General features: G+C 40.3%; 1 protein-coding gene across 2 annotated transcripts; it reads right to left on the minus strand.

The window, feature by feature from the left end:
* Window positions 1-1,264: 1,264 nt before the first annotated feature.
* AQP1 (aquaporin 1 (Colton blood group)) lies at window positions 1,265-19,309 on the minus strand. Of its 2 annotated transcripts, none has more exons than XM_010161013.1 (4): window positions 18,831-19,309; window positions 3,405-3,569; window positions 3,032-3,112; window positions 1,265-1,568 (listed from the first exon to the last, which is right to left on the minus strand). In XM_010161013.1, exons 1-4 carry the CDS (start codon window positions 19,218-19,220, stop codon window positions 1,389-1,391), a joined length of 816 nt encoding a protein of 271 aa, XP_010159315.1. In that variant the 5' UTR covers window positions 19,221-19,309; the 3' UTR covers window positions 1,265-1,388. The 2 variants fall into 2 exon arrangements, with proteins under 2 accessions (XP_010159315.1, XP_010159316.1); XM_010161014.1 differs by having other exon boundaries at window positions 1,431-1,568; window positions 3,028-3,112; window positions 18,831-19,293.
* Window positions 19,310-23,699: the final 4,390 nt, after the last annotated feature.

The raw sequence follows: 23,699 nt of genomic DNA on the forward strand, positions 1-23,699 counted from the left end.
GTTTGTCTGAATGGTAAAGTGTGCAGCTTTTTATGTAGGTTCCTCTGGGTCTCATTTCTTGGATAAAACTTTAGTGTACAACAAGTATACCAGCATGTATCTGCTTTAACTATCTTCTATAGTTAGTAGGTAAGGCCAGCTAATGCTTTGGGTTACTCAGGAAATCATAAGTGACACACACAAAAAAATGAGAACAGAAAATAGTCTTCCACATCATTTAGTGTTAATTTTCTTTACGTTTCCAGTGTCGTTTATTTTGCTAAGCACTGCTGCAATTCTTCCACTTGTCTTATGCTCATTTCCTTACAAAACAGTTTACTAAGCTTTCTGTATAAAACATATATATAAACATTTTAATATATATATATAAACAAAGCAACAACCCCCCAAAATGGACTTACACATTGGTATGTACTTGTCCTTCATTAGAAAATATACTCTGTGTGTATCTATTAATTGTCCCTGAATGTCACAGCACTGGCTATTAGAATGGGGTCAGGAAGAAAAGGGCTTTTTTTTTCTGTGTTTGCTTTAAAACATACAGTTAAATTATGTAAGATTAACAAAAGCAGAGTAATCACAGGAACAATCAGATCCTGTTTACATATTGACACCATGCCGTTCTTCTTGCTGTTACTATTACTCTCCAATTTGATTTCTAGTTATTAATTCCCAGTAATTAATATATCTATAAATTTTTGTCATATATTCTCTTCCCTCACAATGAGCTGGATGCAGTTTTGGGGAGAATTAAATACTACAAAATCTAAATGGATCTTGGGACTCTGGAAATTCTTGGCCTGTTTAACTTTTCTGGCCCTCTTTCTCAGAGATTATCAATCATTTAGAAGATTATGGTTAATTCTACATAACAATTAACTTTTAGTGGCCTTTTCTTCCAGAAGATGCTTTTGGGCAATGATGTGAGATAGTCTTTCACATGCACTGTTGGCATCAGGTACCAGCCTTGCATATTTATATACATACTTTTTCCAGTATAGGGCCCCCATTGTTGGTACAGATGGTTCTCTGTCCTCAGTATCTATTCCTTCAGCAAACAGACTGCTCATTTGAACTACTTGTCATCACTGAGTGATGTGCTGGGAGAACCACCCATGCTAAATATGCCAGAAAGTTTGGTGGTGGCGAAGAAGGGGTTAAATTTCAACCCAATTTATGTAGTTCAGGCGAAAGTGTCTAGTGACATCTTGGCCTGAAGACTTTGCAATTGAAAAACCCCAGCTATAAAAACACTACTAAGATTTGGACAAAAAATGGAAAACCATATTGAATTAAAACCCAAAGTACTGCTTGCTGGTTTACAAAGAGTCTATAACACTGATAAAATCTTCGGAAACCAATGTGCTTCTCTCCCAACTTGTCCTTTTTTATTTTGGTTTCATTTCAACCCGGGAGTTCATATCATCTCCTTCCAGATCATATTCTTCTACTTGGCCGCTGGTCCACACCTTCATGCGGTCAGTCAGGTCGCTGCTTCTGGGAGCCAAGATAAAGTCATAAATCAGGGCAGCACTTGCTCCTCCAATGATTGGGCCAACCCAGAAGATCTGAAACACAGTTCCAAGTCATGTTAATACCTCAGGTATTACTGCATTTGAAGCTGTTCTGAAAATCTCCTCTGAGGATTTTCATCATGAAATCTATAGTGAAAACAGTAAAATTAATCTATCACCTGAATATTACTTAAGTGCATGGCAAGAAACCAGGAGTTTCTCACCCAGAGATCAATAACTGTGAGTACGTTGTCAAGTTCCGATATTTAAAATTAGGTATCTACTGGTAAAATACCTCTGTTACTCCAGGTGGATTTGACAGGGGGCTCAATTTCTAAAAGCCACAAGAGCATTAGGTTCTATTCTCCCACTAACTTTCAGTGATAGGTGAATTAGAAAGTAATAGTGAGGATCTAATTAAAAGCTTAATTTGCTACTAGGTGCTATTTATCTAGTGATATTGCAGTGATTGTACTGGTCTAATCACTTAAGGCTAGTAAAGTTTTGAGGGAGAGGTAATAAAAGTATTTTAGTAGACAGGTCCATTTTATTAAAAATCTTGATCTTGAGTGATTTGCATGACCTAAGAGTTCCTGAGCCTGAAAACATGTTTCCTTTCATTCAGCAGTATCAATTGTTTAATATGAATTATTATGGTTTAATATGAATATATTTTTAATGAAAATACTAGCTTAGTTACATTACCTTAGGATCCCAATAGGAGTGTTTAAGTGGGAGATAATGGCAAAATTATCTTGGTGTCATCCTTTTGTTTTCTCCTCTTTGCATTAAAATGGCATTCATATCCCAAATTCTCATAATGCACTGTACTACCACTAAATTTCCATGAATATCTACATTACTGGTTGCCAAAATTGTGATTAGGAGAGTTGGAACAAGCTACATTTTAAATATTCGAGAACACATGCTCATTTAGGGCATCCGCCTTCTTTATTTTTAGTGAAATAAGTAAATTTTCATGAATTTCCTCATTTTAACCACATTTAACAACAGGGAATAAACTAAAGTTTATAGTGTTTCCAGAACACTTATCCATGAAAACACATAAACAGACACTTAACTTTAAGAAAATGAACATTTTATTAGCTTCCAAAATAGGATGATCCATTTCAGTTTATAAACCTGCTTAAAAACTTTCCTAAATAACATCTTACCAGATTAAGGAGTAGCACTTTCCAAACTCAGTTTAAACAATAAATACTCAATACAGGATTCTGTGCAATGAGGTTTTAATGTTTAAAATATTTGAAAAAATTAAACATAAAGGGAAATAACCAAATAAAATCTACTGTATTACTTCAAACATAAACACTCATCTTGAGGACTTTGTGATCTCCTGAGGGTGGTCAAGAGCAAAGGAGATTATTCTTTGTTAAATGAAATAGAAATGGCAATTTACTGACTTGGTGCTAGTGATATGTGTTGAAATGTTTCTGATCTCATAGATTGTGTATATGCAGAGCCTCTTGTAAGCTAAACCTACTTAATCAACTCACCCAGTGATTTTCAAAGTTGTTGGCAATCAGCGCTGAGCCAAAAGATCTGGCTGGGTTAATTCCACAACCGGTGTAATCAATCTAGGAGATGAAAAGAGAATCAGTGGTGAGGCACAGATGCACATGTGGCACCTTCATTACACAGGAGGGCAAGGGGCAGGTTGCAGCATGGTCTGGATACTCATAAGAGCTTCATTCATTCCACCTGTTCTTCCTCAGAAAAAGTGGAAAGACTGTTTGCCAGATACCTGTTCTTTCCTATCAGGACAACAGGTCCTACTATAGCAACCCACCAGCCCATCACCTTCCTGCCTTTGCTGGCCCATCCTGAGGTGGGATATTGCAGATATCTACTGTGAGAGCTAAAACTTACAGCAAGGAGATGTCCCAAGGCAACGGAAAGACCAATGGCCAAAGGTGCTGATCCTGAGACGTCATTCCTTCTCCGGTCTGTGGTGGCGAGGACACACAACACCAGTTGGAAGGTAGCAATGATTTCGATACCTAGTCCTTGACCTGCGTTGATCCCCTCTGAAAGCTGCACAAGGACAAGAAGGAAAATGTTATGTGATATTCCTACCTGACTTTAACCAGCATGACAAAGTTTTGCAGGGTGTGCTTTCTCAAAAGGAAATGGCAGACCTGCAAAACCATTTATCCTGTAGTGTTGATTTTGCTTAATGGGGTTAAAAAAATAAAAATAAAAGAGAAAGAACAGAAATTAGTTTTGAAACGCTCACAGCTGTACTCAAGCCTGGGGCATAACCAGCTTTTGTTGGTGATTCAGCATGGTTGCGTGTTTGCTGCATCCAGCCCATGTCAATGCTCAATCACCAGAGAACGTAATGTGTGAGAAATGATGAGCCAGAACAGAGTCTTGAGTAGAGATTACCCGTGGAAGTGAACTGTAGTGCCTTGAGACATTCATTCATTGCTTCTGAGAATGAGGATCTTGTGGTTGTGTTAAACGTTGCTCAGCTTTGTCTTCAGCAACAATTGCTAAGCAAACAGGGGCAGGAGGAGGAAGGGACAAATGACGATAAGTGCATAGCTCTGGGTAGCTTGAAAGAACATTATCTCTGCTACTGACAAGTTACATTAATCTTCTCCCACCACCAATTTTCTTTAATTAAATATGAACTCTTCAAAACCAGGACTTCGTGTGGACAATACCCTGCAAAATGCTGGTCCCGTGGACAGATTTCTACATTAATAACAACACCTATGCTGTGATTCAATTGCCTAAAATATGCCTCTAATGCCACTTGAAATGCCCCGAGATATCCAAAGTGTTCCTGTGGGACTAGCAGATGTGACACAAGTACTACAGAACACCAAAGGTATCTAAAGTGTCTCTAGATGTCAATATTTAGTCAATGTATCTCTAACTTGGATAGGTAATGAATGTAATCGATGAAGATGAGACCCATTCAGCTGATGAGATGTAGGTGGTCATTTGAGAACCAACTGAATAGCTCTTTTATTGTTTATTCACTATTTCTCATTTGACTAGAGCAAGAAGTTAGTCACTTAACTCACATGTAGACTAATCTGAGGTCTTAGACTCAAACTGAATCTTACTCAACCTCTTTGGGAGCCATAAAAACCATCAACAAGTCAGGAATCCTATGGTGCTCATGGGGAAAGTATTTAAATTTCCTACTGAAGTAAAGCAGATTCTTTAGATGAACTTACACTGGCAGACATATTCCAACTGATCATGAATTCAGTAGAGTTTCTTATTAATGTAAATGCTATAGAACATATTGAAACCACAGTAATTTGCATAGATTAATATTATATAGTAGAAGTGCTGTCATATTTCAGGAGTACTGTCAGAAACTCGTGGTTAGCAAGAAACCACGCAGCTAAACTATTAAACGTTTTGAATTCTGCTTTTAATTGCTATATTCAATCCTATCTTAGTTAAGACAAGATAAGCCTGTATCTGAGCTGAATAACTTGGTGTTAAGCAGAAATAACTACATTGCACAGATAGAATGAAACATGAGCTTGGATACAGGCCAGAGAAACTGAGAATGTGAGTGACTCAGTAGGAAACAAATTCTGAAAAACTTATGCTCAAGAACAGGGCTACCAGTAGATTATCCCATCTGTCATAGCCTATGCACTAAAAATCACTAGGTCATACATGGCAAAAACATCATTAAATGTTATTGTGACATGTCCAGAACAATATAACTACGGAAAATCATGCTTTAAATTTGTTTTTGTGGGTTTATGCCTTAATTTACCCAAAAATAATATTTGAGTAACCCCAAAACATAGTTGTTTAGCTGAACTCTTTCACTTTCCACCTTTGCTATTCACTTTTCTTGTTTCTTCTCCATAACAAAGCAGCATAATATCAAATTCTTAAGCACTGAAAAAAATTCATCTGAGTCTTCAGCCTGCATAAATCTGATTAGCTACATTAAAAACAGTGGAAATATACTGATTTAAAAGATCTGCTAATCTGAAATATTAATAATATAATTTTTATCTTGTGCTTTAATATGCAGTACTGATATAACTTCAGTTAGGAGCAGCTTATCCACAGATAGAAGGGATTTCTTGTTGAAACAGTGGGCATTTTGGTTCCTTCGGCATCCATGCAGTAGAAACTGAAATCAATTAATGAAACATTCAGCATTAATGGGACTTACATATGAGAAATACGTGTCTGAAACATATACAGGTGAGCCGGCAGTGAAAATTACATGATCCAGAAATTCATGCTGAATGCCTGATATATCACTAAGTTAATATTGTATTACTTTTGACACCCCCTTTTAAAAATAATCTTCGGGTTGGTTGGTTTGTTTATTGGTTGTTTTGTTTGTTTGTTTCCTGCAGACACAGTGGGATTTGTCCCTTTCAACAAATTAGGCTTCAAATGCATCCCACTGACATCAAGAGTATTAGGATCACTTTGAGAATCTGGACTATAGACTGAGAAATCCTATATCACATTTTGAAGGCCAAATGGTCAAAATTAAAAGGCAAGTGTATTGGCAAATAAGTGAGTGATATGTAAAAGCCCAAAAGTGGACAAAAACCTAAATTCTCTCCTATCATAATGCAACTGTTAAACTGCAGAGAATCTAGATCTGAGGTCAGACACGTTGATGTTAGCATTTGACAAAACCTTGGCATTTCAACTGATTAAACACTGATTTACCATTAGTCTTTCCCTGTATTTGAAGGGCTTCTATAAAAGAAAAAAGGCAATAAGAATAAAATTATACTTTTACAACCTGTGATAAACCTTATCTCTGATGGGCGGAAATCATATTCTTCCTTACCCTCCAGGAAAACTCATCCTACAGCTGACGTGACTTGAGGTCATTCTCCCTGCTAATCAACACTTACTGATGAGCTGTGTGGGATCAAAAAAAACATGGAAATATCATAGAAAACCTTTTCCTTTCCTCCAGGATGTAATTTTATGCAGTCTGCCAAGGACATAAGATTCCACTGTGAAAGCAAGGACTCTGTGCCATGTTCCAAAGTGAGGCATTGGATGTTCTGCTTTGCAGTGGCCTGTGGATCTGCAGTGTTTAAGTGTAGTGTCATGGACATTCGTTATTTGCCTGCTTGTCAGAGCTATAGTGTCACTGCAGCAGCAGCCTGGACTATCTAGGGCACTTCAACACATGGAACAGCATGAGTCTTCATCACCCTGTTGACAGCGCAAACAAAGCTTAACATGGACAGTAGGAAATTGCATTTACTAGTATCAAGTTAAAATGTACGTGTATATATGTGTGTGTATGTATAATCCTTGTTCACAGTGGATTTTCAGTCATTACCCAGCTAAGAAGACAATATAAAATATTTTGCACCTTTTGCAACCATTTGACTGAGAATATCCAGAATACAAGGTAACCATATCACTGGTTCTTAGATAGAATAATGCCTTGATATATGACAGTCAGCTCTACTGTAGTGTTGGGGTGAAGGGGGCCCCTTTGCAGTGACCTGTACCCACACTGCACGGACTTTCTTCCCTGCATTGGTCGGCTGCTTACCACTGTACACAACAAGGTATGAGGGCAGCGTATGCGGTCTGACACTGCATTTGACCTTGGTGTATCTGCCAGGAAAACTCTGACCTCTTCTCATCTCAGTCCAATAAATGCTCTGGATTTTAGGTGATGCTCATTAAGGCAGTAGAAAAAATGCCAAGAGGGGAGGGAACAGCACAGCAAGTCCCTGAGCTTTTCATGGTCCAGACTTGCAGGGCTTGAAGAGTGGATTCAGTGTTTTAAGGAACCAAATATGCTGTAAGTGATTAAAATGAAACACACAAGCCTGGATTCATCTCCTACACAGTTTCCCCCACCATAGGAGTCAATCCAGAGTTCTCCTTTTTGCTCACACTAATTGTTCCACTAACTTCATTTCTAAGTCACTATTCTGAAAGGAAAACACCAGAAACACACCCAGGAAATGGGTTACATCATTGGAAAGATCTGGGAATTATATGTAGACACATATATCTGGTTGACTGAATCGATGTTGGCTGCATTAGCTTTCACTGATTAATTCCCTCTTGATTGTAATAGCACCCAGAAGAGCAGAAACCTACATGTAGACAACCCAAGTGAGGTGTATCCTTTTGTGAGCTGAATTCCTCCATTCATATTTTCACATTTTCATCAAGCTCATGGAAGAAAAATCCACTGGAATTTAGTGAAATTATAGAAATCACACCTCATTTGGAAAGTTCCTGAGCTGCAACCAGTTAGAACTTAAAAAAAGCACTTGGGACATGCTGAAGCCCTCTGCTTTCTATTAATGGACATGAGATGAGGTACAATACTGGTTCCCCATTCAAAGATTAGCTTTATCTGGTAATGCTACTGCTCCTCCTGGACAAGATATTTTGAAATCAGGGCTGACACTGACTCTGCTTTGAGCAAGAATTTGAACTAGAGAATCCTTGAGGTCCCTTCCAAGCTGAATTACAATATGAGAGACCTTGGTTCTTTGGAAAAGTTCCTCCTATGGGAAGGTCTGGGACAGAACTGCCTCAGCTGAGTTAATGTCTAGAAACAGCTGGTGGATCAATCACCGTGAAGGCTCTGAATAGATATAATCCATATTGGTGAATGAGTCAAGAGACCTGTAATACAATCGGACCCTTAAACCCGAGAGCAAAATTAATGGAAAAATCACTATCTAATCATGACTGTGAAAGTAACTGAGATGAACACCTGCTTTTTGGTCTTGGAAAATGGGTAGCTGTGGCATTGGTTTCATTTCTCCGCAGTATCAGACAGGAGATGGGAGCTATGGAAGCTTGTTTCTCAGAAGTGCCCTTAACTGCCATGTTTAGCTGACTGCCTTCCACAGCTCCAAGCAATAATTTGGGCAAATTAATGGTATGTTTTCTTTCCTTTTGTTTTGAGGTGTTTTTTTGGTTTTTTTTAGAGCAGGATATTTATTACTTGTCTGCCTTCAGAAGAGAAATAGGGACAGGAAATTAAACTGGCCCAAGGTAAACCCAATTGTGGACTTCTCTAGTGGCTTCATATTTTTCTCATTAGGAGTAAAAGTATATCAAGTTCAAACCTGTTTCCTGTTATATGGATAAGACAGTTTGTTATGCAAGGTGGTTTCATCATGTGGTGCTGTGCTCCGTCTCATCCAACAAACCCTTAGCCATGGATTGTGTCTTTGGTCCAGCTTGCTTTCATATAACAGGGATTAGTTTCTCATTGTTCCTGAAAAATGATAGGCCTCTGGAAATGTAGAAGTCTATTTTTCAGTTGGGGAATGTCAACTTTCTCCATTCTTATGAAACACTTTGCTGCAATCCATGATGGCTGATGTTTTTAGAGAGAGAATGGTTAAGCCACAGCAATTTAGTGACACATATAACATCACTCAAGGCTGGGATGTTTTTCTTTACATATCCCAGCCATCCCCTAGGTAAGGCAGCTTTTGCAGAACCCCAGAAATAGCATGGCTGGCACATAATAAGAAACATATTTTGGACTGACTATAAATGTATAGCTTTTTATTAAAGTGTTTTTAATATTCATGTTGGGAGAATAATTGTTTTCCTGTCCACACAAAATTTAGCATTTTAAGGAGCTGTGCTGCAATAAATAATATTTTTATATCAGACAGACTCCTTATGTGTTGAATTCAAATAAACAGCTAACAACTTTCACAAGGCTAGGTGTTTTCAGCATCCCAAATTATTATCTCTGCTATGGCAGACTTTTTTCTTAAAGGAAAACCTTTAGCCTTGTATTCAAGCAAATTCTTGCTGTCTTACTCCGTTTTCTTCCTGTAGGTTAAAATTTCCCGTCTTGGATTTTCCTTGGGTTTTTTTTAGTAAAGACTCTTTACTTTAGTTTACGATTCATGCTCTCTTCTTCATCCCCACACTGGAAATATTAATTATGCTGCTTTATATCAACTAGTTATCATTTAAATGTTTAGCTGGGCAATGTTCTTTAGTGCAATGTTCTTCAAATGTAATCTCAGGAATTAATCTCCCTACTTCCCTCAGAACCATCTCCCACTATGTGACCTGTCATTTTGTCTGACTCTTATCTAAGTCAGACTCTCAGACTCTGTAAGGAAAATAACTGGACAACTTCTGTCTTGGTAACATACCTTTCTTCTTCTGGAATTCTGTCACGGATCTCCATAGCTATAAATCTTCCTTTAACTCACAGTCAAAATGTATTCAGAGACTTTATCCCCAGCTATTTAGCTACAGTTATTCTTTTTTCTCATTGCTATTTTACAGTATCATTCTGAAATGGATGTTTCTATACCCATTATTTGAGTGTTAGGGATTCAGAGAGTAGGAAAGTCTCGTTTTTTTTTATTAAGTAGAGACAGGCAAAGATCTAAAGAGTCTCATTTAAAATTATATGACAGGAGCACTTGAAAGAAGCTGCTTATGAGGCAAAGAATTAGCTTTGGATTGTATCCTAGATCAACAATAGAAGCATTCAGCAGAACCTAGGGACAAAACATATTGTCCTCGGGTAGATTATCTTTCCTATAAATACAGCCTTAAGAGCTCTGAAGGGGACTCATTCAATTCCCAAAGCAGAAATCATATTTTCCATTCTTTGGAGAGCAGACACCCTCCAGGAACAAGACTAACCTCCCTCCTCCCACCCTATCTTCAGGCTGATGAGAAACTAGACAGGGCTTGATGTTGCAGCAGACTGGGATGCCGTAAAGAGGAGAATGATGGTTTCATGTATATTAAATGAGAGCACATAAAGTTTACATGCGAGGCCGCTGACAGACAGTAAAAGTCAGTAAACCAGCTCCTCTACACGGCTTCCATTTAGCACAGCCGGTTAGAGATAGACCGTTTCTCTCATTTACACATTTACTTTTTGATGTGCCTCTGGGAAAGTTGCTTTGGGGAAACTTTTTTTTTTTTTTTTTTTTGGTGAATCTTGCTGCTGAGAAATAAACAACTTCTATCCAGAGGATGAGAAATGGTAACTTGGGGTTTTGGTTTTTTTTCTTTACCTAGCAAAACCCAAGCAAACAGTTAATTTTCTGTAACACTTTTGAAGCACTCATGTATACCACAGAGCTATTTATGATCTTCTGTATCATGATCTATTTATGATCTTCTGTAGCCCAGAAGGAGATGGTCCTTAAATGGGGAATTTTGGGCATATCTGAAGCTAATTGGGTCTTCCTTTCTATGTTGTTACTGGAATACCTGGCTGGATTTGCACAAACCCCGGTGTATGGCTGTTGGCATTTGCACCAAAGTGATATTCCTTTTGTACTTCTAGACAAACACTCCAGTAAACCTGTGAAGTTTTCAGAATTTCAGGAACAATTCCAGCTCCCCCTTGTTCATCAAGAAAGAAGTCATATCAAAGGAAGCAAAAGGGGCCAAACCTGACTTTATTCGTTCCTCAGTCAAAATACAGTCATCGTTAACTTCAGGAGAAGTTGTGTGCATATGTGTAAGGAAACATGTGCCACAGTTCTGCTTTGAAAGCATTTATTGACTTCACTTGGCACAGAATTAGTGTCAAGAGCCTGGAAAAGTTTGGGTTTTTGTGGTACCTCTCAGAAGTTCCTGGAGTGGGGATGCACCCTACCAGGAAAGTATACAGAGGATTTCTTTGCCCTTTTCCGGTCCACAGACACCAAAATAGAACCTCTCTGCAGAGATTTCAGGACAAATTTTTGCCCTCCTGCTATTTATAGAGTTTATTCCAGGATGCTTCTCAGGCCCTGTATATCTGATTTAACAGGTTAATGCTGTGCCTTAGCCTCAGAGCTCACTGACTTCAGTGGAGCAGCAGTTAAATACCAGCACTTAGCTTTGGCTCTGGACGACAGAAAGATCAGTACTTTCCCACCAGGTTGCACATTAATAAATACAGAGGAATGCATACTGCTCCCAGCCAGGCCAGAAGAACCTCCAGGAGACATTCACTTGCTCCATGACATTGGTATTAATATTATTCTGGAGGTTCGGCAGAGCACAGCCATGGACCATGATGGCTCATTGTGCCAGGTACTGTGTCATCTACAATGAAAAGGGTGCCTATGCCTCTGTGTGTGTGTAACAAGGAGACAACAGGTTAAAGACAGGGGAATACAGACACTGAGAAATGTAAGCATATAACATACAGAGAGTTTGCTATCTATCTATGACGTTGAACACAAACACAATAGTTTTCCTAACTTCAGAATGGAGATTTTTCTAAGAGTAAACATTTCTTTGAAATTTTCAATTGTGATACCAGGTAAAGATCCCTCTGTTATTGAATTCTCTCAATTAAACTAGAGAATGGACAAATAAGCAAAAATGTACTACTGCTCTAAAGAAAACAAACAATTTCCTCTTGGACAAACAGGAAATTTTTTAAAAGGATATTTTTTCTTCTTTTAGTACTTGTGATGTGGTTTACTATCCTTTCTTTAAAAATGTTTCTCTTAAATGTAGATACATACAGCCCAGATAATTATATTTGTTAGGATTCTCTGATTAAAGAAATGTTATTCTTGATTCACCTGAAGGTTCACATTATCTGCTGAAGTACATGAGACCTGCTAAAATGACTTTTATACTATTTTTACTATTGCATCAATTTGACCAGAAGAGATCCCTAATATTCATTCTCATGTTTGCTGTGGAAATAGCCATTTTTTCTCAGGCTGTAGTTCTTGCTGTGTCACATCTTGGTTTAGAATTGACACCCACTAATAGATTTTTTTTTTTAATTTTCTAGTTAATTTAAATTAGGAATTGAATTCTGGGTTTACTGCATCTGAAAAATCTTTCTATCTATTGATCTGTCTCTCTCTGGTGTGTAGGTATGTGTCGAGGTGTGTATACACATACACACAAAATATCCAAACACAACTGGCATAGTAGATGGGATGCTAAGGAAAGGAAAATAATCTTAACTATTTATTCACCAGTCAGGAAGGGTGGAGGCGAAATGAATTTCCTTATATTTCATACTTAATCTTTCTTAGCTGGTCAAACACAGAAAAAAAAATCCCTCTCCAAAAATCCCAGCATGACTCCATTTGAATGACAATATTAACTAATCAAACAAATTAATTGTGGGTTTAGGTCTATTGCAACTCATTATTTTACAACCTTCTGTGCATGCTTTTCATCAGTTTCTCTCATTTCTAAGTAGAAATAAAGACAACCTTTAATCTGAGGCTGCAAAACATTTTTCAAACAATGTACCGGTCATCCTTGGATCCTCTGGACATGGACCCGGTTGGTGGTACAAACTCTACTTTGGACCACTCTGTCAGAGCACCAGAAGACTGGCCTGCAGGTGGATGATCACTAAGAGCCTCGCCTTGTGCCAGAAATGACCGTGCAGCCGCCTCGCTGCATGCTTTCTGCCAAAAGCTCAGGATATGGCTATATTATTATAGAAGCACTAAGCCAAGCCTTGTAGAAATGGAAATAAGAAATAACTTCTGAGATCTGAGATAAGGATTAGAGCTATAACCCTTGTTATCCCCAAATGCTCCGGAGGATGGGTGATAACCATCAGGTTTACATCTCAGCCCAGATGTTTCTGCTGTCACTGTGTGAACACACTAAAAAGTGGCCAAGACTATGGCCAGTGTTAAGCAGGTGCCTTTCCTGTGTTCCACCTCCCTGGCTTGTGCAGTTCAATACAATGCTGGCATGCCATAAAAGACTGCTGCTGCAAAATTGAAATTGAATAATGAGCTATTGTTGTGGCCCTCTTTGTTACGAAATAAAAATCCCAGACTAATCTCATGTACGGGAACCATTTTGCTCCCTCTAAAAATGCAGAAACTTTTGGTCCTCTGTTGAAGCTCAAGTGCTTAAGCATGCAGATGTCCCAGCACAGGCAAGGTTGGCAGGAGAAGGCTACATTGGATCAAAAACAGGGAGGGCAAACAGCAGTGACAAGGAAAATGAAGCTCACTGTACTGAAACTTGAGAAAGGCACAGTATATAATCGGCGCTGAGAAAAGACATCCAAGGATTTTTAATAAGCACTAGAGGTCAGGAACTCAACTCCATGTCGTGTCCATCCAGCGGCACCTCTGGAACTGCAATTTTCCAAACTGACTCAGAGGAAAAGTAGCATCACTTAGTTGTCCACTCACACTGTCAAGCTCTCAGTTTATTTTGGAAGTTCTTCCAACTCAACCCGTCTTTGTTTAATTTGAGGTTGGAGGAGAGCAGACTCATAGGGCGTGGACACAAAGAGGGAAATCACAAGGTAAACACTGAGTCATCAAGGCCAACCATGCAAGTCTCCTTCCACATGGTGAGAGGGCCATCACTGGTGTACTGGTTTGGACCAAATGTGGGGAGTCTGGTGATTCTGAGACAATTTCGTAAAGGATAGGAAAGATTCCGTGAGGTATATCAAGATAAAAACATCAATACTGACCCCCACACACCATTAAAAGGTGTGGCAGGTCTCAACTTCCTGAATGGGAACTCCCAGTGCAGGGGCAAATTTATGTTTGCACTAGAGGTCTCTGTGCCTTGGAAATTCGTTGGGAGAAAATTAACCATCATTGATGTCCTAGAGCTAAGATGATACATCTGCAGAAGCTAAGGATCCACACATCGTATGCCCCATCCTATGCTACAGGCTGCTGGAGACAAGAGATTGTTCAGCCTTCAGCTTTCCCAAGTAGCAGAATAAGGCTGGAGCTGGGGAGAGATACACAGTAGAGGGAAAAAAAAAAAAAAGCATCTCCATCACAGGGGTTCAAAGCTGCTCTGGTGCTGCTGGACCACAATCCAGCTCATATGGGAATGGGACTCATAATGTAGTGTGACTTTGGTGCAGGTGGAAGGTGACTCAAAGTAGCAGATACTGCCTTGGCATGAAGAACCAAGGACAGCAAAGGGCTCCTTTCACCCTGTCTTAGAAAAAGGATTTGGAATTGGCCAATGGGTGTTTATCACCAAAGGGCACTGCACCCTTATGTGCACCAATTCCTCTGCCGCAGCTGATCCAGCTTTGGCTGTGTCTCTGCCACTACTGCTCAGCAGAATGTCCCCAGTCATAATGAAAACCCAAGGGGTGTTCCAGCCATAAGGTGACTTTCCACGCTCCAGGAGTGGTATCTGTATGACTATTCACCTGTCTTAAGAAAAGGCTCCAGACCTCTGACTCCACTGACCACAGACCTCTTCTGGCTTTTCCAGAAAGTTCTTCAGTTTTACACAAACAACATTTATCAGTCCACTGCGTGCGTTTTAAAACCAAGTCCTTCTATTTGTTATTCTTGGTTGTTTTTCTTTTCTTTTTATCTACCCTGAGCAACGTTACCTTCAGGTCTGTTTTCCTTGCCTACAATTTTTGATCCAGATACAACTTTTAAAATAATATCTTTCATCATAAACTTCAAGGCATAGTTTTCAAATAGTTTCCAAATTGTAGCCTTGAGGTTTAAGGGGCACATTTCCTGGCACTGCAATCAGTATGCCAAAATGCAGAAATTATGAAATTGTAAAGCAGTGTCTGCATTTTTCACAAGATTATTATCTTCACAAAAAAACCCTCCAAACACCAAACACAAAACAAACAAACAAAAAAACCCAAATGTGCTTAAGAAATTTTCTCGGCATGTTTTTAAAAACTTGATAAAATTTCTCAAGATAATCATTGCTGAACTGCAAATATTGTGTTACCTTACAGTACAGAAGTCTCCTCTCACCCGCCTTTCCTGCTTGAGCTCTTTGTTGGTCATTAACTGCCAGTGATGAATAGTTTCTTCCATTATCCAAAGTACAGATCTGTCCTCACTAGACAATAGTCAGCTATGCTGGCAGATGAGTGCATTTTGGATTAGGTATTCTCTATTCTTACAGTTTTACCTAATGGAAATTTGTAACATGTAGTAATCCAATTGCCAAAAAAAGATGATGTAAAAAAAAAAAAAAAATACATTTTTAGAACAAAACACACTGCATACTCCTCTTTCAGCTTTTCCAATTCTCAAAGCTTTTACTTTGGCACCCACAGCACTACTAAAATATATGGGAAGTTAAGTGTCTTTAAAGGATTCAGTAATTTAAATACCTCTCTGAATATTATCCAGAATGTCTTATTCAGAACCAGCCAAAGTGACTAAAATAATGTCTATTGACTTCAGTAAAGTTTGGATCAAACTTTTCATATGTGACTGTTTTACTTGACTGAGTATAAACCAAATCTTAATATTAAACATCTTAAAGGAGCATTCTGCTTTTTCATTCTCCCTTCCTTTGCTTCAGCCTTACACCTTCCGTGGCTGGTTTTTTGTGCTCTGTTTGCATGTGTTTCCCTTTTTCCCTCTGGGGACTGAGAAAGGCATAGATTCACCTAGCTTCATTTTGGATACTTAACAGAGGCTCCCAAGACTGGACCCTCATCATGCTAAAGAAGAGCTGTCTGTCTCTGGAACACAACTCAATGGATCTAAAGGCTGAAGTACCTCTCTTTGTCTCTCCTTCTCTGTGAATTAGCAAGGAGCCTATGGAAATGGGTTCCTCACTTGGACCTGCAGCTGGGCAGGGTAAACCAAAGTTCGGGAACGCAATCCCACCCAGTACCCACTGGGGACACTAGATGATAGCCACTGACTCCATTAAACTGCTCCCACCACATTTTTCCTGTAAAAAATACTCCTCTAAGAGCACAGCAGGGTCAGAACAGAGGACACAGCCATGCACATCCAACCCCCTTCCAACCTCCTCAAACAAGCAGCATTCCCTTTCTTTCTATTCTTTTTCTCAAGGGTGAACCTACACCTCATTTTCCACCAGAAGGGCAGAAGACAAAGAAGCTGGCAGGGATGCCAGCCCTGTCCCTCCCCTCCTTGTCCTCAGGTGAAAAAGCATGACATAAAAACAAATTTCTCTTTTTTTTTTTTTTTTTTTTTCTGATGGAGGCAGAATGCTTTTGGTGCTGGGCTGTGGTTTCAGGATATGCCCTGTTGTGATCTGCTCTGCACAAGGACAGCTGTTCTGCTGTTCTCCACTGCACTGGGCTCGGACCCAAATCCCCCCTCAACCTTAACCTCCCCCTCTCCAGACAGTCCAAGCTTGAGAGTGGGAAATGAATGGATTTTCTTTCCTCTCTAGTCCTTTTTTCCACGGAGAAGCACAGCTGCTGCCCTCCCAGTCCCCAGGGAGGTCTCCCCACTGCTCCTCTAGTCAGAACATTTATAACTAGATGTGAAAAAGGAAAAAAAAAAACAAAAACCCACAAACCACACCAAACCTAAAAAGTCTGAGTATTTCACAATGACAAGCACTAAGACTGGGGCTGTTAGGCATTATTTTATCCATTAATTCATGCACAGAAACTGCTGCCAGATTTGTAAAATTGGTATGAGAGAGATTTACACTACCTGGTTTTGCCTACAGTATATTTTATGGCCTTGAAAACAATGTATTTGATTATACTCCAAAGGTGTTCCTTTGAGAGGAACAAGCCTTCCAGCCTAACATTCAGTTTTTGAGATTCATGAGGTAGTGCCCTAAGATTACTAAAATCAGCGACTGCACTGATCTTTCCTGATCTTTCCACCTGTCCCCACAGCCTCTTCTCCTCTGAGTTGTCTTTGTGCAGAGCTCTGAATTATATCACTGTAGCTTGCAAAGTTACTGACTGAGGAGCAAGAAGGGTTTGGGGTTATCATCTACACTCCCTTTACAAATGACCAGTTTCAGGGCTTTTGGATAGAGGAAGGAGTGAGCCGTCAGCGCTCTGTGGCAAGCAAAAGGGGAAGACCAAACGCGGGTGCTACTGAAACCAGACCTCCCACGTTTAATGGCCGTTGGACCTCTCAAGGAAACCACTTGGGCGGATACCCTGTCCCATGCGGTTGAGCAGTTCCCCCTGCCAGTGGTTTCAGAGGAAAAGATCACACACCGCACACACAGCCAGAGCTTTCTGGAGTTAATGAAATGATTTGCTTTACTTCCCCAAAATGTTTTGGATTAACTCATAAAAATTACTGAAACAGTGGCATGATGGAATACCTGCAGGCACCAGGCTCGAGGAAGGTAAGCAGCCAGCCCGCAGAGTGAGACAAGGGTGGAGGTTACTAAGCTACTCAGGAATGACCTTCTTAACATCAGATTTTGTTATGCTTTCAAAAACTACTTCATTTTCTGAATTTACTGTAATGCCACAGCATGCAAAAACATATTACTTTAATACCTTTTAATTTTTTCATCCCCTTTTTCCTAAAAGGTTTCTGAGGAGATTTTGTATTTGTGGCTTTATGTCACATATATCCCTGTGACTTCCAATGGGCATAAGATTTCAAATTAGCTCAAGTCTACCAAACTGCAGTCAGGAATATTCTGCAAGAAAATGGCTATATAATAGATGTGGAATACTTGTTCTTAACAGAATCAGGTGAAATAAGTGACCAGAAGGCAATTTCAATTTATATCACTCTGTACTGCAGTGGCTGTAGTGGCTTCTGACAGTGAGATGATTTCAAGTTTAAAAGCATATTTCCCCTTTTCTCCTCTGTAATGGTACAATAACAGCAGTAAAATGACAACATTTTGAGGAGGAGGAGTCGTGGCCAGGCAGATTTTATGCAGCATGATGTGAGCACTTGGCTGGCAGAGGGCTGGAACCTGCACCCCTGTTAACTGCAGCTGCCTCACATCTTTCTCCAGTCTACCCCTGAGTATACAGGGGGTTTGTCACTTTTGCACAGCAAAATGAGAAACACACAGAAAGTGCAGCTGGGATCCTGTGTCAGGCAGGATCTGAGCACTCTGCCTAATGCAACAGGTAAGGCTTACATCTTTGGTGACAGGGTTTCTCTTGCTACACATCCCTCCTGCTGTTCCCATAGGTTTTCACTGCAGTCATCAGGTTACACAAACCATTAGATATTGAAAAAGAGCCACATTCACAGAAGCAAAACCAACATTGGAATATGCACATTAATCAGCATGTTACCTGAGACCTTCAGAACCACAAAAGGGACTTGATCATGCAACTGCCTGTTATTTCAATCTTAAACTGGTGTCAGAGGGCACCTTTCAGAAACATTATGTACAAAAATTGAACATAAGCAAAACTGATCGTGACCATAATGTCTTAAAGTTCCAAAATAGAGCGGGGAGGAAGGACTGTCCCTGTGACAGATCCATCCAGGTATAAGTCAGGACTGGATTCCCTGTTACAATAAGCAATTGGCTGCCTGAGGTCACCATCACCACCACCACCATCACCCCCCACCCATCTTTACATCCGTTACATTTCTACTCAAAAAAGAAAAGGAGGAATTAAAAGTTTCTACTTACCGAGTTGAGCCCCAGGAGGTTGTTTGGGAGGGAGGAGGTGACTCCGGACAGAATAGCTGTGGCCACCACTGCCCCCAGGCACTGGGCAATGATGTACATGATCGCCTTGAAGATGCTGATCTGGCAGCTGAGCAGGAGGCCCAGGGTGACCGCCGGGTTCAGGTGCGCCCCGCTGATGTGGCCCACGCTTTGTGCCATGGTAGCGATGGATAACCCAAAAGCCAGCGAAACCTTCACGTTGTCCTGAGATCTCGTTGATGTTTTGTTGCCCACCACTGGGAAGCTAAAACCCAGAGCTGAGCCAATGCTGATAAAAATAAAAAGGCTCATAGCAAGGAACTCAGCCACCACTGCCCTCCAGAACATTTTCTTTTTGAATTCACTAGCCATCTTTCCTCTCTCTTTCTTTCCCCTCCTCACTTTCCCGTCTCCCTCTCTCCTTTCCTTTGCCTGATATTTTTCCTTTGAGGTCTGAAGAGAAATCTGGAGAAAAAATACAATCCTTGGATTATTTATAGGGCTTTGGGTGGTCTGTAGGAGGGAAGGGGTGTTGCACAAAAGGAGGAAAGAACATCTACATAGATGCTGACTGCTAGATTGATGTAAGACACTGTTTGCCTGCCAAAGTTTTTTTTTGCTCCCCCCCCAAAAATAACAGCGTTCGATCTCTGCTGCTGTTTTTAAGAGGCTTTTTTAAATTCTTGGAAAAGTCTTTCGGAGTGCCTCAGGAATTTTACCCTCACTTCTTTAACTCCTGTATCCTCATTCAGCACATGGATTGGAATAAGAGCTTTTACGGGATTTCTGTCTCGAGCTGGACTGAAACAAAAAGCAAAGTTATCTGTGCTGGCTGGTAAGTTATTCACGCTCAGCTTCACTGGCGGCAGATAACATCCGAAAGTAGTAAATAAAACTGACAGCTAAATCCACCCTCTAGAGACTTAAGTACCTCTGTTTCATTTGCAAACAGGTAGAAAAGTCTCTTTTGCTGGGACTTGGACTTGTTTCTGGTGCCAAGCCTGACGGCTGTAGGGACAGACACATGCATTTACACAGGCGCACGCAGGCTGGTGGGAACTGAGGGATGGTAGGGGTCAGTTTTAACCGCTGTGACCACCGTGTACATCTGACATAACCCTGTAAGTAAGCTGGAAGCTTTCTGTGGATGTAATCCAGATGCTCAGGAGCAGATGAGTTGGGTGGGGGGTGGGGGGGTGTTGATTTTTTTTTTTGCGGGTTTTTTGTTTGTTTCTTTTTTAATTCGTGTCATTTCTTCACCTTTTTTTTCTTTCAAGCACAGAGGTGTCTCAGGGTTTCCCCAGGCTTGCTCTCCCACACTCCTTCTGACCGGCAGGAAAAAAAAAAGCCAATTTAGGGGTTTCCTATCCCACGTCCTGCAGTGAAAACATATCTCGCACCACCCTGCCGAAGGTCAGCTGTCCTGGTTGTCACCAGGGAGACTGGCTGCTGCCACTGAGCCACAGGACTGGCCGGAGACAGACAGAAAGGGAGGGCAAGGGAGAAGGGAAATTACATGCTTGGTTTTGCAGACAAAATGAATCTCCCAGTAGTGCCAGAGTGTCTTTCAAAGCAAAAAGTCTAACTGCCTCTGGTTTTATCATGGCAGTGACAGTCTTTCAGAGCAAAATGTCTAAACACCTCTGGGTTTATCACGGTAGTGCCAGAGTGTCTTTTGGAGCAAAAGGTCTAAACACCTCTGGTTTTATCACGTCGGGACACATGCCTCACATTAACCCCTCTGTTATCAGACCTCTGCCAGCTTTAACGGCTGGTGGTACCTTCATCTGTAACGCAGACTTCAAACCGACTTCAAAGTATGCAAAAACTGATCCAGAGTCCGCAACTAACTCTGCAGGCACAAGTCTCGGAAGATGGGTATTTAAAATCAGCCTATTTCTCTGCCTTCTCTTTATTCTCCCTCTTCTAACTTTAGTGCACTGGTGTCAACTTCTAAATTGTACTTAAATTAATTCAAGGCTTTTTCACTTGGACAATATGTCAGTATGAAGTTAAAATCAAATACACACCTGGATAGTATTAGACAGCCAATAAGTTTTTCTAAAATACATTTGGCTTCAAAAAGAGGGTTCAAATACAAAGTTGAAGATTGTTTAAATAAAAATCCAGATGTCAGCAGCCTGTCATCCCCAAGTTCTTTGTAGACAGCAGATGTTCTTGATTTTCCATATAACTGATTTTATTTCCTTCTGTTTTATAATACCCTTATACAACAGAACTGTACCAGTGGGGAAAAAAAAAAAAAGCAAAGTCATGGGAACAAATTAGTTATTGGTTTTACCCATTCTAATTACAGTAGGACTTCAATCAGGAACCACATGACAGAAAAATCAAAACCCAAACTCAGCCAAATATGGCAGGTGATGGATTTTTAATATAAGATACATTTGTATTCTGTTCAGTGAAACTTGTTCACTGCAGTCTCTGAGACTTGGAGATCTAAAGTCACCAGCTTCTCTGGTCCTACCAAGCAGATGCCCAAGCCACAGGACATTTATGACACACCTCAGGAAACTTGGGAATGCAGAGGTCTATGAATAGTTTACAAGAGTTTCCATGTGTCCCAAATTGGCACCTGTGGGATGGAGCTGCCTAGATAATTCATCTGTGTCCACAGGAAACTCCCTCTTTACTCACTTCTTCCTACAATTAGGATCTGGATGACCAAACAACCTCTGTACCAGTACTGATAAGGCAAGAAGGTATCCCTCAAAGGAAAATTTCTAGAAGCCAGGAAAATAGTGTGGAGAAGTATTGCAAAATGCTTCCCTGATTTCTACAGTCTTCTCTAGGTAGCCCTGACTGTTCTGTGTCAGACACAGGGTACCAGGCAAGCAAGACCTTTACTCCGACCAGTGGCATATGTGAACAGCACACAAAACAAATGTGCCTTGAGAGCAGCAGGTTGGTAACCCTCCTTGAGAGTGAATTAAAACACTTATACTTTCATCTTCAGATTATCCATTGGTCTCTTTACAACTACTACCCACCTCTCATTTTGGAATTTGATGCCATAATAGCTCAATAACATTCTCATTCAGACAGAAAAGAAAAAAAATAATCTGAAATAAATTAAAGACAGAAAGATTTACATATAAACAAGGAAACCGCACATTTAAGAGATGTGTGGAACTATTAGCCAATCTTACCCAATCCATTGGCTTATTAGCCAATCCATCCCATCTTACTTGGGCTGATGGCAAAGACCCCAGCACTTGGCCAAGTGGCCAAGTGCTGGGGTATACAGAGGCCCGTATACCCAGTCCCCATAAACCACCAGGAATGAAAAAAGGGCAAAATCCAGTGTCCTGCATATCAGATGAGCTGGGGTTTGTGCATACAGCTTTTCTAGGCATGCTTTTAGCTTATGTACCAAATCACACTTGAAGGCGGGGTTTGGGTTTTTTCTGGAATTATATATCTAGAAATAGAGAGAAATGACTGCCAACCTTATGTAAGAATTTAGGACGGGCAACGAAGAACTTATCTGATGGGAACAAGAGGGAGAAAGTAGCTTTTGAGCTGGTGGGTGTTTCTTCACAGATGATTTAAAGCAGTGTACTCTCAACAATTCTCTAATTTAGTTACACTAGAGACAGTTGAGTGAAAAATCAAGCTCCCAGTACTGGATATTTAATTGCCAAGATCCCAGGACCAGCTCATTTTTTGTCTGAAACCAATCAAGTTTTGAAGGGCTGTAGCACAATCCTCACATAACATTTCAGTCAGAAAACAAATGTACTTGGTGGTTAAGTGGTAGGCTTTGTTCTGTGCTCCCACATGTCAAATTGTTCAGGATCTGTCTACTATTTGAACAAGAAACAAATGTCAGTGACTGCAAATTTGGTCTTGGCTAACATGACTTCTCCAGGAATTTTCCACTTAGGTGAAGGAACAGTCGAAGTCAAAGGACAGAGGAAATGTAGGTTGGTCCAGCAGAAAAATGATTGGAGGAACCAGAGGAACTTCAGCAAGCTTCTCTTGAGAAGAATTAGTTACTCTGTCTCTCTGCTAAGACTTTTAGAAGGCAACCACAGTCACTAGGAAAACTCTATTACCCACAGTTTCAGAGACAACAGCAATTCCTACTTTCTGTCTGTATACTTTCACCCTTCTGAACTATCACTGAGGCTCATGGAGAAGAGCAAAGCCATGCAGCAGGGAAGAGCTTGACTATCCATGTATTCTCGTCCCAACATTTCAGAAATGGAAAGGAGTCTGGCACTGCTGGCTGGAATGAAAACATTTTCCCATTTGTTCTGTTCAGAGCTGTCCATACAGAAAGTGGAGTTCAGAGGTGGGGTTTCCTATAACAATAATAACACCGAATTAAACAGATTGACACCAATATTGAGGAGCCACTTTGTGGTCTCAGTTCACTTTCTGGCTAGAAGAAGAAGAACCTGTCCCATTTTGCTAATGTAAGAAGAACGAGGTGACAGTTGAGTCAATGTGAAGACACTTGGGAATTTCTCTGCAAGAGAGGTGCATGAGCATAGCTGATACCTGACAGCATGAGTAAGGTGTCTGAGAACTGGGGGGGCTTTTAGACTGAACCCCTGACTTAACACTCCTAAATCCACAAAAGATGGAAGATTTCAGACATGTCTCCCTCTTTAGCATGTGCTATCAGTCAGTTTAAACCCACGTGCTCCATAAGGCAACTGTTAAAAAATCCCTCCCCAGTTACTCAGCTGACTTTGTTCCCCGTATGGTAAATATCCTATTACGCAGCTGGACACTTAAACCCCTTTCTGAGGCTGGACCTGAATTCTCAGAAACTTGTCCAGGAGGATCAGCAAGTTATTTAACAACCACATGAATCACCTG

Source organism: Eurypyga helias, unplaced genomic scaffold (genome assembly GCF_000690775.1).
Source record: "Eurypyga helias isolate BGI_N326 unplaced genomic scaffold, ASM69077v1 scaffold3291, whole genome shotgun sequence".
Classification (NCBI taxonomy): domain Eukaryota; kingdom Metazoa; phylum Chordata; class Aves; order Eurypygiformes; family Eurypygidae; genus Eurypyga; species Eurypyga helias.

Excerpts from the sequence above, each read along its gene's own strand:
- AQP1 (XM_010161013.1), bottom strand. The coding sequence starts at position 19,220 with ATGGCTAGTGAATTCAAAAAGAAAATGTTCTGGAGGGCAGTGGTGGCT. Across the intron at positions 3,113-3,404 it reads CCTTGGGACATCTCCTTGCT|ATTGATTACACCGGTTGTGG; the intron begins GTAAGTTTTAGC and ends TTCATCTCCTAG. Across the intron at positions 1,569-3,031 it reads ACAACTTTGAAAATCACTGG|ATCTTCTGGGTTGGCCCAAT; the intron begins GTGAGTTGATTA and ends ACTGTGTTTCAG.